Consider the following 18,107-nt stretch of genomic DNA (forward strand, 5'->3'; position numbering starts at 1 on the left):
ATTCAGACCTAATAGTGGTGAATGCACAACAGTCACCGCCATAACCAAATCCTAATACGACGGGTGCAAAGCACAAGAAGGCTACCTCATCAATATTGTCGTAGCAGGTGAGTATCTAATCAACCATCACAAAAATCGAGCAACGCATAATATCATCCTACAAATGCGAGTCCCGCCTCACGCACGGTCCTTTGGTATATCGCTTCATCACACCGACCAACAAAACATGGCCAAAGTAAACAAAGAGCATAAGATCCATATATTGCATCTAGAGGTGGCAAAATGGGCGCCCCACCTCGCCATCAATTCGTCAAAAAATAATCTAGTCTTCCCTGCTTTTGAGAGGGGTGAAAAACTCGATTTGTTCCGCCCAGTTTGACGGGCATGGCGGGTTAACCCTCCAACCTGAACCAATTTTATATTAAAAATATCCAAAAAAATCTCAGCCCGGCGAATTGACGGGTTAGGCGGGATGGGCTAGGTGGGTTATAAAACTCAGCTCACCGAGTTGAGCCTATTTTGTCGACCCAATTGCACCAAAGTAGGTTATAATATCACCTGACTTCCTAAATGTGATTAGAATTAATGGGTGAAAAATATATATAAAATGAACTGAAATGGATGGTATAATAAACAATTATATATATATATATATATATATATATATATATATATATATATATATATAGGAAAAAATTACTCTTATGTTATATGTGATAAGTTTCACTCCTATACATCCTTCGATAATTGTGCCATCTTTTTCTTTTTTTTCTTTTTCTTTTTCAGGTGGTGGAGCCCACAAGTTTGTTTCTATGGCATGAGATAACTTATCTCCTTTAACATGAGATTAATAAAACCCATATATATATGGGCTTATTATTTCTCAAGTTGCTGGAGATAATTTTATCTCTGGCTACTAAATCATAACCGTACAAAGATGGATCAATGGTGATAAAAGAAGAGAAAGAAAAATGAAATCATAACCAATCAAAGATGAATCAACTAATATAAAGAAATAAATAAACAAAACGATATAGTTTTGGGGTGACCGGAGATAAACTTATCTCAAGTTGTCGGAAAAATATTTTTTCATATATATATATATATATGACTTAATAATTTTATCTCTGGCTACTAAATCATAACCGTACAAAGATGGATCAATAGTGGTAAAGGAAGAGAGAGAAAAACAGAATCATAACCAATCAAAGGTGAATCAATTAATATAATGAAATAAATAAATAAAACGACGTAGTTTTGGGTGGCTGGAGATAAACTTATTTCAAGTTGCTTGAGAAATATTTTTCTCATATATATATATATATATATATATATATATATATATATATATATATATTAATCAGTTTAAGGATCAAATTAATTTTTTGAACCGATTAAAATCTGTTATTTTTTCTAAATTGATTAGGTTTATAATGGAACCGTTTTTCTGTTTTCATTTGATGCAAGATAGAAAATTGAATTGAATTGTAAATTGAATCCAATCGCATTATAAATAACCACGGTTGTCCTAAAGAGTTTAAAAATTAAATATTTTTTAACTAATTTAAGAATCAAGCCTTTTATCTAAACCGATTTAATTTGATGAAATTGAATTATATTAATAATTCGATTTAAATGAACTGTGACAATCTCTAATCAAAATTTTACATATAATAACTTTGATAATTTTTTGAGCTAATCCAAACCATGCTTGCTCATTTTGGTCTTATTTTTAATATGACATTAGAACCATTTTCAATATTGCTGTTAAGCCACCGATATATAGATATCCATTCATTAAGATCCCAATCAGTAGTGTACATAGACAAAATATCTCTTATAATGACTTGGACAATCACCATGATGGAGAAAAACTCGGGACCACCAAATTCGATATTTCCTTTTATTAAATAGAAAAAATTTCTTTCATTTTAACCCATACTTTTTTTTTTTATATATTTCTCTCCAAATCTTAATAAATTTTTCTTTTTAGTAAAAAGGAGTACAGAATTAGATATTTTTGATACATTGAAGATTTTTTCACCATGATATTAGCTTTCTTTGTATTCCCCTAAAAAAAAAGTCTTCATCTGAATTAAAAATTAAAAATAGAGAAAATTTCATAAAATCCCATTTAAATTTTTTGAATCATTTATACTATTATTTAAAGTTTATTTAGTACTTACCTACTAACTTAGAGAATAAATGATAAAAAAAAAGCTTTAAGTTAAGGGTTTAAATAATTTAAAATTTTAGGGAGAGGATAAGAAACTATAACAAAAGTTAAAGGTTTTTTTTTCTTGAAGGTTTCCCTTCAAAATATAAATCATATATATGCAACAATTAGTTTATAACTTTATATAAATGCAAATGTGATTGCCTTTTTATTGACCAATAAGGCATGGGAAGCAAGATGCAAGGGTTCTCCTCCTCAGTCCTTCCAATCGCAAAGAGGTAATCAACCACAACTCAAATTTTCTCTCTCTCTCTCTCTATATATATATATATATATATATATATATATATATAATGAATGATACTTCTGCTAACTTATAATATATATACCACTAAAAATGTATATCTTCGCTCTCGTTTTGGAGCACTTACAGGTTACAGGACAAGGTTGCATTGATAACTGGAGGAGCTAGAGGCATAGGCAAAGCCACCGCAAGGCTTTTCCTTCGCCACGGTGCCAAGGTCATCATCGCCGACGTCCAAGACGATCTCGGACGCTCCCTTTGCGACGCCGTCCAAAACCCCAATATTTCCTATGTTCACTGCGATGTCAGTAACGATTCCAACGTTCAAACCGCCATTAATGCTGCGGTCTCGAAGCATGGAAAACTTGACATCTTGTTCAGTAATGCCGGCACTCATGGCAATTTGAACCCTTCAATCCTGTCCCTTCATCATGAAGCCTTGAAGAGGGTTTTCGAGGTCAACGTCTACGGTGCTTTCTCTGCGGCCAAACACGCCGCTAAGGTAATGATTCCCGAAAAGAAATGGAGCATCATCTTCACCGCTAGCGTAGCTTCGGTGAGTCATGCCGTTAATATACAACATGATTACACTTCAACTAAGCATGCAATAGTGGGTTTGATGAAAAACTTGTGCGTAGAACTTGGGAAACATGGAATCAGAGTTAATTGTGTTTCACCGTATGCGGTGGTGACCCCTATTCTAATGGCTGGAACCGGATTGGACAAGGAGAGTGCAGACAAAGTGTATGCAGAGGCGGCGAACTTGAAGGGAGTGGTTCTGAAGGAGGAGGATGTGGCGGAAGCAGCTTTGTTTTTAGCCAGCGATGAGTCCAAGTACGTGAGTGGATTGAATCTAGTTGTGGATGGAGGTTTCAGTGTCACCAATGTTTCTGTCAAAGAAGCTCTGACAAAGATTTCTGCTAAGACCAAATTGTAATCTTCAAATTGTAGGTTACTTGGAGTAATAAGCTGCTCTCTTTTTAATTTTGGCTAAATAAAGTCCAGAGATTGGATGAACCTACGAATTAAACTCGTTTTGGTGCATATGTACTGCCAATGAATATGAACCTAAATTAGTGATGGTATCAGTATGTGCTACTTATTGCATTTATAAAAGATATTTATATCTCTCTCCCCCTCTCTCTCTCTTTAAGAATTTAATTTTGTCAAATCAATTTTTTATTTCTCCACTTATTTGACTATTTGATTAGTCTGGTTCCAACGAGACAGAATGTAAGGTGGTATAAAGCTCTCTTCATGTATACCGCTTTTATCATTTAATTATAACAAATTAATTTATCTCGTTTTTATAACATGTTCATATTTTAATTTTGATAAATATGTCTATCTCTCATTAAATTAATTTATGCACACACAAAAAGTGAATGAGATTCATTTTTTGGTCTTTCTTTCTCTTCTCTTTAGTTCCCAACTTTCCATCCTTTTTTTGTGTGTATTGTATGAAATAAAATTGTATCAAACAATATGAGAAATATATTCCTCTTTCATTTTAGGGCTCGTTTGGATATGTTTTTTTTCTCGAAAAAGTTGTTTTTTTTTTCAGAAAAAAAAAATTCTCAAAAAAATGTCTGTTTGGATGTCTGTTTTCTAAAAAGCAGAAGTTATAAAAAAAAGATAGATACTATTATTACCATATCTTAACTGTTGATTTTCGTCAATAAACAGTTATCATTTATTTTGAATTAATAATTAATTAATGAGTTTGATTTATGAAAATAATAATTATTGATCGGTGAAAATCAACGGTTAAGATATGGTAGTAACATTATTTTATAGTAACAATATCTTATCCTATCAAAAATCTATTTTTTTTAAGCTAACAATTTTAACTTCTAAAAAATACCGAAATCAAAAATCAAATATTTTTTTCAAAAATTAAATATTTTTTTAAAAATTTAAATAATATTAACTTTTATAAAAAATTCTTCTAAAATAAATAAAGGAAACATAAAATATACTTTTTTGGAAGTTCGGAAGTCACCCTTAATCCCTCAAGCACAAAAGTGATGCAATCTGCTTTCTATCTACATCGACAAATAACATCGAGAAAGCTTATGCCTTATGGGTTTAGAATCTTGGCTAAAACCATGATATTCTGGAGATTCACGTGCTCCATTTAACTCGGTTGATGATATGTATATATCAAGAAGTTTTTCAATGCTTTTGTTTCGGGATATTACTTTTATCTGTTACATAAGGGAAAAATCTTTTCACGCACGCATAAAATATAACATCAGTCCCATTAAATATAGAATAGAGAAAAATACAAAATATGACTCATATTATACGTGTGTGTATGGAAAAATAATAATGTAATATGCGAAAAGTAATATTCTTCATTTTATGGATTTTATAATTTTCATATTATATAAGATGAATCTTTTTATATCCTAGAGATAAAAATTACGTGAGATTCATATATTAAAAAAAATTATATATATATATATATAATCTATATTATAATACAAAAATTGAAAGAAGTGTACGAAAATTGTTTTATTATATAAATCATGGGAAATATTAATTCTATATGATAGGAGATAATAAATCTTTCCAACACACTTAAAAAGATATAAGTTCATTTTATACTTTTTTTCATCTTTTTCTTTACAGTGAAATCCATGCAAATTTATGAGTCCAACATAAAATATCTTATCTTATTACGTAAGAAAATATAATCTCATAAATCATTAAAGTAAATTTCAAAGTATCGACAAATTTATGTGATCATGATGGATCATATTCATTGTCACTAATTGATAGAATTGCATGTGGGAAGAGTGACCATTTTGTCACACTTGACAAACAAATTTACCAAACTGTCACGCCAATAGTAAATTTTGTCAAAATACCACGCTGCACCTTTAGCCGTCGTTGAAGAAGTCTGAAAATAATTAAGAGTTAAGATAAGATAATGCGAATTAGTTATATTTTCAGACTTCTTCAACGACGGCTAAGGGTGCAGCGTGGCATTTTGGCAAAATTTACTGTTGGCATGGCAGTCTGATAAATTTTTTTGAGTGTGACAAAATGGTCACTCTTCCATTGCATGTGCTATTATGAACTGACGTAAGCCATGATGTTCTCTGCCGCAATTTTCTTTCTGGTCGGTTCACATTTTCCGTATTCTATCACTGTACCAATTACGGAAAGCAAGAGAGGAAATTGGGGACGATGACAATTCGTAAAAAATCACTTCAATGCCACCATGTCAAATATTTTTTCCAAAATGACAAATCACCTAACATGCTATAACCCCTAACTTGTTAGGTGAGGATAAGTGACTTGAGATTTATGGCCTCATAAGTCTCAACGCAGTATAACAAGATTACATAGCAAACAATTTTTACCATAGTTTTGAACTGTTAATATATTTGATATGTGAGATTATATTTTCTTATGTAACAGGAGATATGTTATCTCATGTTGCACTCATAATTTTGTGTGGGTCTCACTGCAAGGAAAAAAAATATTAAAGTGAGACCATACCTTTTTAAGTGTGTAGGAGAGACTTGCTCTCTCATGTAACATGAGATTAATATTTTCCTTGATATATATATGTAAAATGCTATGCTGCAAAACACGATTACCAACACGTAAAATGTTATGCTGCATAACAAATTTGACACATGTCAGAATTGTGGCAGAAACTATCTGTCATGTAATCTTGCTGCACTACACAACGACTTACGTGATCATGAACCTGCTGCTATGTATGCACACCTAACTCGTTGTTGTGAGTTAGGTGATGTGACATTTTGGAAAAAATTTCTATGACATTCAGGTAATTTTTTTGCAAAGAGTGTGGCATTTTTGTCGTTGTCCTAGAAATTGTGGAGTAGAATTTTTTTGCAACAAATGATGTAGTTACACCCTTAGCGCCGCCTCCCCCAAAAAAAATATAGAAATAAATAACCATAAAATAAGAATAGTGTAAATGTATTATTTTTTTCATATTTGATAAAGGTGTATCGAGTGATTAGTATATCCAGTATTTTAAAATTAAGCCCGACCAACGATTCATTCACTGACTTAAGATACTAGGTCATTAGTTCAACCGGTGAATTGCTGGTTCAATCTATTTAATTAAATTTATGTTAAATTATATAATAAATATGCTATAAGATACATTTTGATCAACAATTGATGGTAGCCTAGTGGTAAGTGGTAACACTGCTCATTCTAATAGGTTGGGTTCGATTTCTAGAGTAGAATATTTTGTCCTGAATTTATATTAAATTATATATAAATATATTATAAAGTGCATTTTGAGAAAACAACTTGACCTGCCTGGTTCCATTTTGACACGCGAGTCATCAAGACTCGACCGAGTCAACCATTCGAAACTAATTCAATTGCATGACCGATCCAATGGCTAGCTCAAACCGATGCCTGAAGGATATCTTAGATTTATGCGGAAGCGGTTTAGGACCTAGTACATTGGTATGCTTACCGAATCATCCTTGTTTCACAATTACCTCTCGGTGCGCAGGTCTCGTGTAGAATCTTCCCTTGTAGGATTCCTCTTCACGAACAGCTCACCTCAGCGCCGCAGCACGAACAACCTCCTTGAAGCTGGACTGTGGCAAATCTTCCAAACTATCTCTCGAGGAGGAAGGGGAAGTGTGTGGGCACTGATCAGATTCTAAGCTTGCCTCTTTCTCACAAAAAGGACCTAGGAGGCTGATGACTTAAGAGGTACTATTTATATGGGTTCCAAGAAACCCTAGCTCATTGGGCTCTAGGTTCCTTGGGCTCTTCTCATACTAATAACTCATTTGGGCTTTAGTAAAAGAGCAAACCCAACAATCTCCCACTTGCTCTTTTGGATACAAACTTGAGTCGTAAAACCCAAGATCATGTAACCCATAAGTCATCATCTATCCGAAAAATACCCCATCCCTTGTCTCAAGCTAGCTTGGGGATCTACCATCTGTTATTAATCAAGGCTCCTGATAATCAACGAATGATTATCTAATTCGGTGCTACTCCACTAAAAGCCCGAACTTGAACTCCAAGATTAACAACACTTATAACATGAATATGCATCGCCCCTTTGTAGAATGTCTATAATTGATTGACAAGTTTTCTGTAACTCAATCAATTATTTATTCCCTTGACTATGATAGTTTCTCTGATGGATTACATGCACTGGCCAGTGTCTTTAATATCCAAGTACCGAAACATATCAAGGGGACATATCCTACAAATTCCATGTTGTTTATCTCATAAATACCGATAATCAAATAATCTCACACCCAAAATACCGAGTTATTGGTCGTCAATAGATCGAACCTCACCCGTTGGTAAATCAAAGAATGAAAACTATTTGATTACCTATTTATAATAAACTCAGGATTAAGAGCAATCACATAACTATAGTTAACTGGAGATTTGATACCTTATGACAGAAAAACAACCTTAATCAAATCTCTCCTTGATCCTTTCAATGTGAATGTTAATTCACACCAATATTTTACAATGATTCGACAAAATCACTTCATAAAATATTGCAGCCTGAATAAAGTGCCCAACTTTATTTAATGGCTATGACTCCATTCATCAATTGTGAGATCCTATGATCATGTCCTCCATGAACGTATCCATATGATCATATACTCCACAATTTGATCCGGACCTTTATGTTTGTAAATAGTGCGCAAAATAAATAAATAAAACCTTATTTATGAAATTCAGAAAATTATTTTATTGTTTCATCGTCTTACTCCAAGAGCACAATGAAACCAATAACTCCCACTTGCTTAATGCAAGTCTGGGATCCTCCTAAAACCCAAAGAAGTAACATGCCTCTCGAACACAAGTTCAGGCAAACTCTTAGTAACTGGGTCTGCAAGATCCACCTCTAATGCTATCTGAGTTTAGTGAAAAACTCATAGCTCGAGGTTGATTTTCTTGAGTCAATATCCACTTGAAATAACTGAATTTTTGAAAACTCAGCTTTTCAAGACTCCCAACCAGCATATAATCTCTCGTTCTCCAAAGATACTTGAGTACATGCTTAACAATAATCTAGTATTCCTCTAGGTTCAAAATGGTACTATCTCACTACTCCCACTACGTGACAGATGTCTGGTTTAACGCCCAACATGATATGCGTGAGTCTACCTTTGCCAAAGCATAAGATATTTTGCTCATGCATTCTTCCTTCTTAGAAGTCTTTGGTCACTCCTTAGGAAGATGAATTCCACATCTGAGAATTATAATTCTTCTCTTAGAATTCTCATGTTGAATTTTGGGTTTTGTCAATGTAAGTAGCCTGAGGTGATGCCAACAACTTATTCTTCCAGTCTCATAAGAGTTTTATACCAAGAATATAATTGGCTTCCCCAGTACTTCCATACCAAAACACTAACTTAGCCAACTCTTTATGCTTGATATTACCTCCACATTGTTTCTAATAAAGAGCATATCATCTACATAAAGTACCAGAAAAGTTATTGTCTTCCGTTGTATCCTTTACATACAAATACACATCATTCATCAAGGTTCTCTCAAAATCAAAATTTTGATAACCTAATCAAAACTGATGTTTCAAGACTTGGATGCTTGCTTAAGTCTATGAAATAGACTTTCACAATTTGCATACTGTGTGTTCCTACTCATTTGCTATAAACCCTTTTGGTTGTTGTATGTAGATATCCTGACATCCAACTCCCAAAATGAAATCTCATAATTGAGACTTATAGCAAGTAAGAGAATCTAGATAGACTCAAGCATGGCGTCTGGCAAAAAATGCCTCCAAGCTAGCTTTGAAGGTTTTCACCTTTCTGTCTATCCTCTCTTTACCTTTTATGTCCACATGCACCTTGTGGGTTTTACCCCTCTTGGTGTCTTTACTAGGACCGAACGGAGTTGAAATACAAGTATTTCATCTCATTGTTCATAGCCTGAGCAACACTTGATCAACAACATCTTCTAGTGCATTATCGTAACTAGTAGGATCAATGTCACTCAACAAGAGACAACTTGAGAGTTAACAAGGTTCTCTCCTACTACGAATGTACTGCACTAGGTAAAACAAATAGTGGGTCAAATGATGGATCTTCAATTTCTTGAGGATCCGATTATCCTTGATATTGTTCCTTTACATGTGATACTAATATTTCTACTAGTTTCACTTATATATTATCATGTTGAATTTCCAATCATGGTTCTCTTGTTTGTTCACTTAGAGATATATCTATCCCCTCTTGAACAATCAAGGGAACAGTGGATGAAGCTTCTAGAGATTCTGGAAATTCTTGATCTGAGATAAATCTCATCAAGAATAACCTAACTTAAGAGCTTATAATTTCTTATCTAGTCCTCCTTTAAGAAAATCATATAAGTGCTCACTTAGATTATCTTGTCCTTAAGACTAAATAAGAAATCATCCCTAGTTCTCTTAGGGTAGCCAAAAGATATGCACTCTTCCATACAAGATTCCATCTCATTTGACTGTTGTTGTAGGACGTGTGTCGTAGCACCCTAAATCCGAATATGGTTTGATCTGGGCTTGCACCCTTTCCATAATTCTTTAGGTGTCTTTACAACAAACTTTTGACGGAATCAAGTTAAGAAGGTACATTTCCTTCTCTTAGGCATCTCCCTTGAACAACATTGACAAAGATGAATAATTGAACATGATCTTCACCAAGTCTAGAAATGTTTGATTTTTGCATACTGCAACTTCATTCAACTAATGCGTTCTTAGAGTTGACAGTTACAAAAACTATCCCCTCTTAAATCAGGTAAGACCTGAACTTACCAGACAGGTAGCCAACACTTTAGTCAGACCAAAGTGTTTTTGATTTGAACACCTACATGCTTTTCTGCCTCAGACTAAACCTCTTGGAATTTCCAAAAGCTTTAGACTTATGGCGCACTAATCTGTCCAAATCCAGAGTAAACATTCATATAATGAAGTACTCATCACCTCTTCTGGTCTGAACACTAATTGGTCCACATACATTAGTATGTACCAGTTCCAGTTGAATAGTTGCGCAAACCTTTTTGGCCCTTGTAGGATTGCTTGGCCACTTTACCTTCCAAATAGGACTAACATGTAGCTGTTAGTTAAAAGATTATTGAACTTTCAGTCCCTCTTTTAACTAAAATATGTTTCCTACTTGAGATAATATAACTCAATCACAAAGGCCAAAGTGATGTTTCATTTGAAACTTTTATTTCTTTGGTGAAAGTTCTTGTTCATCATCCTTTCCATTCAACATAACAAATTTAAAAAGGGTATAGGACATAGGTAATAAAGACTATTTAAACAATGTACCAGAACAAACAAGACGAAGATGAACTTTGAAATGTAACTGAGGAATCAATTGCATTGTCAACCCATGTTTTAACCAAAACAACTAACAAAAATTGAATTCCTCTTGAAATCTGGAACAAATAAACAATCACCCAAAACCATAGTCTTATAAATAACTTGTCTTACTGCAAATGCAGACACAAGTTCCCATTTTCAAGCTTAAAATATCTGTCCATTGCTGACAGGTATGCCATGTTTGAACTACTACAAAGAGTAACAAACATAATCAGTGATTCCTGAATCAATAATTCATTCACTGATCAGGCCTTGATATGCCCATGTCAGGTTCTTTTCATCACCTCTGGACAATTTTTCTTTCAGTATCCCTTCAGTCTGCACTTGAAGAACTTGCCTTGCGGCTTCTTCATAGCAACTGGTTTGACAACTTATAACCAAGTCATTTTGTTCTTGTTACCACCCTTGGGTTTCCCTTTGGATTTAACAAGACTCTTAGCAAAACCTGCACCGACTGCATTCTGTCTAGCAGAGCTGCTAAACGCAGCAAACATGTCATTAAGAGTCTGAAGCATTTCTACTCCACTCTTAATCATGTACACTTGCTTCTGCAAGTATTTGGAAAGACTGACAATAATATAGCAGCGAACTACCATATCTGCCCTTTCCTAATCTGAGAAATGCATCTTAGTTTCCTAAGACGCATCCTCTGCAGGTTGCTATGGCCCTCGCATTGTCAGAACAAATTTTAGCTTCCATGTTTTAGAACAATATCAAAAAATTTGCTTTTCACTTATTCATAGTTGGTACCATCTAGAGGTTTTCGACTCAAAATCATTTCTAAGATATTTTCTGAAAAACATATAAAGCACACAATTACAAACAAATAATGCAATAAACAAACAAAGTGCAAGTAGATTCTCATAACTACTCTTGTTTATTGTTAACAATCCTTCAGTTTATCTTTACAAGGCTTACGATTGGCAAGTCACTTGTAAAAACCAAAATTGTTATTTGGGCCTTCAGTGCCATTGCCAGAGCCTCGATGGGAGGGTTAACAATTTTACCAAAGTTGAATGTAATTAACCATTGTTTAATTTCAAAATTATCCTTAGTGTCTAAGCATTGCCGACGATGGGCCGTACAATACTTTACTAAAATTTTGAAATTATTAAGATTTAATCTAGTGAAATCTGATTATCCTTATCCGATGGGGCTTCAGCGATAACCATTTCACTAATAAACCCACAAATGGAGCCCGCAGGTTTTAAAATTAATTAATTTTTAAAACCTTCACCCATTCAACATTTTTGTTTGAGAATTTTCATAAGCCCAGTCGAATTCATTGTTTAATTTCAAAATTATCTTTAATAACTTAGTATTATCGACGATGGGACGTACAATACTTTATTAAAATTTTGAAATTATTAAGGCCCAATAAAATCCAATCATGCTTATCCGTTGGGGCCTCACATGATTATTTTATTGATAGGCCCACAATGCGCCTGGAGGTTAAATTAATTTCTTAATTTAAATCTCCTCCCATAGATATTTAAGTCCAATCTAATAAAATCCAATCATGCTTATTCGATGGGACTTCACATGATTATTTTATTAATGGTCCTATAATGCGCTTGAAGGTTAAATTAATCTCTTAATTTAAATCTCCTTCCATTCAACATAAGCAACATTTTCTAATTTCCAAGAATTATTTAATTGAGAGTATCCTTTGTTCGATTTCAAAAACTATATAAGTAAGAGCGCCGATAAACGTGCACTAAGCTTAACATAATTTTGAAAGCATTAAGGTCCTGAAATCCGGTCACTTTACGTCAGCGTGTGCTCCAAACAATCATGATACATGAATGTTGTATGCAGCGTGTGTTATTCCATGACCATTTCAAAAAACCCACAAATTACTCGCAAAATAAAAGAATTCTCTCAGAAATTTCTCTAATTATTTTTCTAGATTTAAATCATCCAAATAGCTGACTTAATTATTAATCTAGATTGCAACAATCATAATAATTATCATTTATGAGGATAATTTGAAATCAAAATAATTTCCATAACGATTATTTGTCTTGATGTTAATTATCCAAAATTAATTAATTCAATTATTAATCTATATTTTTAATAAAAATCATAATAATTATTAATTAATTTTTTAGGATGATTTAAAATCAAAATAATCCCATAATAACTATCATACCAGTCGCTGAAGACATAATAGCTATTATGCTCATGCAATCATACAAGTTATGCAACAATGTGGCACCACCTATTCTATATGGCATGTTATCGCAATAAAGCATGTTATCAATCATATAATTTATACCAATCAATAAAAGCATTAAATAATAAATCATAATTACTTTAATCCATGGTCTTCCTACTTTAAAGAAAATAAAATAAAATAATACAACTTTGGAATTCGACTTTCGCCTAGCCCATAGTATCTGTCTCAAGCCCCTTTAGGGTTTCATGGGCCCAAAAGCCCAAAGACCCAATCCTTTGGCGAGAAACCCTAGGACGCGAAAGAGGAACCCTAGCCGTCAGGTCTGCCGCGCCGTCACCCAAAGTCAAATCAGGCTGAAACTCCAGGGGAAGGACCGCCACGTATAGACGAGTGCACCTCCGCCAGAACCACCCAAAAAGGTGGCCGGACGCTCTCTCACTCTCCCATTCTTTGCCGGAGAGTGGCGGCCACTCTCATAATCTTGTGGAGGCGCGTGGAGGAGCGTGTAAACTCAGATGGCGGTGAGCCACCCATCGTTGCGTTCTTCTTTCCGTCCTCTTTCCAACCATATATAGATCGCCCCATTCCGAGATCGGTAAGTCCTCGAAAAGTCTCCGACAGTGCTGACTGCGCGTATTCCTCGCGATTTCTCGATCTTGAACTTTTACAAAATATTGAAAAAATACACAGAAATTCCAAAAATAAACAAAACCAACAAGGAGGAAACCTAATCATATGGGATTAGCCTCCTTGTTACAAATCGAGAAATACACGAGAGACCCTAACCATGGATTAAAGCATTTTTACCGATTAAAATTTAAACTTTTATGAAAATGAATTATAAAATACACATGCTAGATTCATACCATAATCCTAGAACCCTAGGTGCCACATTTCAAGAAGCAAAACTAATTACATGAATAGTGAAACTAGATTCACATACCAATGTACAGCCAAGGCTCTGATACCAATTGAAGGATATCTTAGATTTATGCGGAAGCGGTTTAGGACCTAGTACATTGGTATGCTTACCGAATCATCCTTGTTTCACAATTACCTTTCGGTGTGCAGGTCTCGTGTAGAATCTTCCCTTGTAGGATTCCTCTTCACGAACAGCTCACCTCAGCGCCGCAGCACGAACAACCTCCTTGAAGCTGGACTGTGGCAGATCTTCCAAACTATCTCTCGAGGAGGAAGGGGAAGTGTGTGGGCACTGATCAGATTCTAAGCTTGCCTCTTTCTCACAAAAAGGACCTAGGAGGCTGATGACTTAAGAGGTACTATTTATATGGGTTTCAAGAAACCCTAGCTCATTGGGCTCTAGGTTCCTTGGGCTCTTCTCATACTAATAACCCATTTGGGCTTTAGTAAAAGAGCAAACCCAACAATGCCCTCACCAGGTTACTGAAACCTGGGTCGCCCTGGTCGGGGTGATCTGGATTTTAAAACACTGAGTATATCCATATTATCGAAATATTATAAAAATTGTGGTGCATAGTAACATCATATGTCTATAAATAGGAAGCTTCTTAGTGATTATTAATCCATCCCAAAATCCCAACTTAAGGAGTTTTCTCAAGTGTCTCTTGTATTATTTTTGTGTAAGGCATATTTAAGTGATAGGGATATTATACTCTCTTTGTATTGAGAGAGATATTATAACTTATTCCATATAATAAAAATCTTCTTTAATTTTACTCGTGATTTTTTCATTTGGATTTTTACATAAATCTTGTGTGTCATTTCAATTAGAGTATTTATTGCATTCTTGACTACTAGAATGAAGATAAAGTTAATTACACAATTGAAGTCTAAAAAAACGATTAAAAGGCATAGCTTTAAATTTATTTAATTACTTACCGTTGCAATTGGATGTAGAGACTCCCACTTATATTTACCTGACCTATTAGCGTGATTCATAATGTCTTGAAATTCTTACTTTTCTAAACTCTATTTTAGTTGTATTATGTTTTATTACCTAACGTGAACTTCAGTGGTATATAACTATATATAATAAACACACCCAGTTTACAAAAAAATAAACACACTCAGAATATTGTATCAGTTATATATGCTATTTGCATATATATTTTTTGTACTATTTTCGTATCATTTTTTTTTTCGGATGATAAAATAAGATAAGTATATATTTTAGTACATCTATTTTTTCATCTTTTTATTTTCCCTGTCCTCCTTAATGGTGTGAGTATCACGGGACTATATTTTGTAACAATCTAAACTAAATTCTTTTCCCAAACATTTTTAAAGATATATTCTCTTCACAGACAAAATACATTTTAGAAAAATGAATGTTGTACATTACACACAATCATCAAACACTTATGCTTTGGTCATAATAAACAATATAACATGAATTCGGTTTTTTTTTTTTTAGATATATATAGCTTTTGGAATTCAACCCGAATGTGGTAAATGTCAAATGTCTCTCCAAATGTACTTTTTCAATAATCAAACTTTAAATTTTGAAATTCAAATAACCATTTTTAACCACCGGAACTCACACTCATTGGTTGATTTTTTTTTAGACAATGGGGCTAGACACCCAAAACAAAAACAAATTACTATTTTAAAATTTCGCCCCTATCCCCGAGTTGACTTGGGTCAATCTTGACCCCCTCTCTTTGAGGGTTGGGATCAGTAGTTAAACGCTGCATGCACGTTGACCTCTCTGACCCCAGAAACTCAATCGGATCTCAATGACTTCTGGGTCATAGGAGTCAAGGAGGTCAATGCATTTAAAAAAAAATCACACAAAACGACGCCATTTTGTGAAAAAAATCGTTGCTAACCTAAATCCCATACGTCTTTCACCTTGGTGGTCCCTCATCCTCTCCTCTGCAGCACCGCCTCTTCGGTCTTCCCTCTTCGTCGAGTTGCCACCTCTCCTCTGTTGTGCTGGTTCTTCTCTTTATTAATCCACTATTTTTCTTGGTTGATTTCTATACTCTCAGTCTGTATATATGGTATTATTATATAACTGAGCAATAGGGTTTAAAGCTTTCTCCGATCCTGATGTATTTACTTTCATATCAAGAAGATAGTAGATAAAAATTATGCAAATTAAGACTTTTAAATTGTATCGCAACGATAATGAATTAGAAAATTGACAAGTGTGACCTAAGTTTGGTGATATAATTTTTCATTAACTTCATTGGAATATGTGTTTTATACTTTGATACTGATACTTTGATACTTTGATTAGTCTGTGTAATATTGACTTGTTGACGTAATTTGTTGAATTATGTTAAGTATATCTTGAATCTTTGATGATTAGTGTTTTGATTTTTTAAAAATTTTCATATAGGATATATATTTATATTTTGTTAATATATAAAATCGAGTCAGCGAAGTAATTCTGTGAATCCCCGGTTAAACTCGTGACCCTGACCTCGGCCAAGTCGATGGCCGGACTGAATTTTTAAACACCACCTTTAGAATGACACCCTAAATGCCTAGTGCAGCTAGCTTGGTATGCATGGAACAGGTCAGTAATGGCTAAAGGCATACAATTGGCTATGTGAGAACTTAATTTATTGGTAGAGTGATATATAATTCATTCCAAAAAATTTCTGTAAAGTTGAAGTCTTCTCTTAGCCTAATGGAATACTAATATCTAATTTCATCTAAACTTTCTAATTTCTAGAAATAAAATATACAATTGAAGTTTCGGAGGCGTTGGATATTGAGAGGAGCTTGTTTGGCCATCGAGTCAGCACAACCATTTGAGGCACGAGGGCTACAGTGGAACTTAACAGTCCAATCTCTTCTTACCCAAACTTTAATGCGGATACCAGATGAGAGGCGCACGGGTCAAGATCATAGGTCTCCAATATCTTTGCCACGGAGGAGGAATCACCCTCTACGATCAGATATCTAATAATACCCAAGTGCCAAGCACACTCATTTCTGCACCTCAAATAATTTGAAGCATTTGTGTACTTAGCTTACAAAATATATTTTATTGTTTGTGCTAAACGCAACGCAAGTAATGATTAAATACCCGCGCGCACATCCGGATGCATTAATTTTCAACAACTCGATTGCGTTGGAAATTTTAGTAAACAAAACACCACAAAAAGACAAATCATCAACAACTTTATTATAGAAAGAAACCTTACAAATCTCTCACTTATTCTTTTCTTTCTCACACAGTCCATCGACACTTTTACAACGATGTTTTTTCTTTCTCGATTGATTCATTTGTTAAACACACAATACATCTATCTATTTATATAACTTCAATTCAGCCACCGAAAACTGGTTCTCATCAACCACTCCATGGTGGTTTTTTTTTTTCATCCACTACTTGTAACCGACTAACTTGACAGTTGACACATACTAGGAGAGCTAACATAACACCTATTAACTAATATGACACCTCTTCTTGTACAAGGACAGATAATAAGCCTGACAATCTCAAATCTTGCAGATTCTCATGGAAGAGTTTGCATTTCTAACAGATTGTGCTCTTTCATTAATTTTGCTCTTTTTTTTAATGACACTAGATTCAATTTTAATATTGCTGCCAAGCCACCGATAGATATCCCATCATTAAGATCCCAATCAGTAGAGTATATATCCAAAAATATTTCTTATAATGAGTTGGACAACTGTGATGTTACCTTTCTTTGTATATGCCCAATAAGTCATATCATATCCGACAATAATTGCCTTTTTAATGACCAATAAGCTATGATGCACGGACATTAACTCAGGATACGAGACACGATACGACACGCTGACATGTTAATTTTAAAAAATAGTATATTTTGACACGTTGGGACACGTTTTGAAATTAAATAATATTTTTAATATATAATATAATTTATATTTAATAGATATAACAGTCCATAATAAGTCATATAATCAATCAATTATCAAATATTCAAATTTCATAATATAAATATAAACAAAAATAATTTTTCGTACCTTGTTAATTTTGTCAAATTTCATAACAGAAAAAAGTTGATTTATAAATGATTTTTTTTATTTTTAGTTAATAAAATAAAATTAAGACTAAAAAAAAAAAGTGTCCGGGCGTGTCCGAGCGTTGACCACGTGTTCG

At 33.9% G+C, this 18,107-nt stretch overlaps 2 protein-coding genes across 2 annotated transcripts in view; both read left to right on the forward strand.

Annotated features, from left to right (window-relative positions):
• The window catches only part of LOC133299697 (short chain aldehyde dehydrogenase 1-like), a 44,564-nt gene that overhangs the window by 19,357 nt on the left and 7,100 nt on the right, over positions 1-18,107 (forward strand). The window lies entirely within an intron of this gene.
• LOC133299691 (short chain aldehyde dehydrogenase 1-like) lies at positions 2,414-3,417 on the forward strand. Its single transcript, XM_061499175.1, has 2 exons — positions 2,414-2,454; positions 2,610-3,417. Exons 1-2 carry the CDS (start codon positions 2,414-2,416, stop codon positions 3,415-3,417), a joined length of 849 nt encoding a protein of 282 aa, XP_061355159.1.

This window comes from Gastrolobium bilobum, unplaced genomic scaffold, assembly GCF_033153095.1.
Source record: "Gastrolobium bilobum isolate Gb01-03AN ecotype WA unplaced genomic scaffold, APGP_CSIRO_Gbil_v1 utg4102, whole genome shotgun sequence".
Classification (NCBI taxonomy): domain Eukaryota; kingdom Viridiplantae; phylum Streptophyta; class Magnoliopsida; order Fabales; family Fabaceae; genus Gastrolobium; species Gastrolobium bilobum.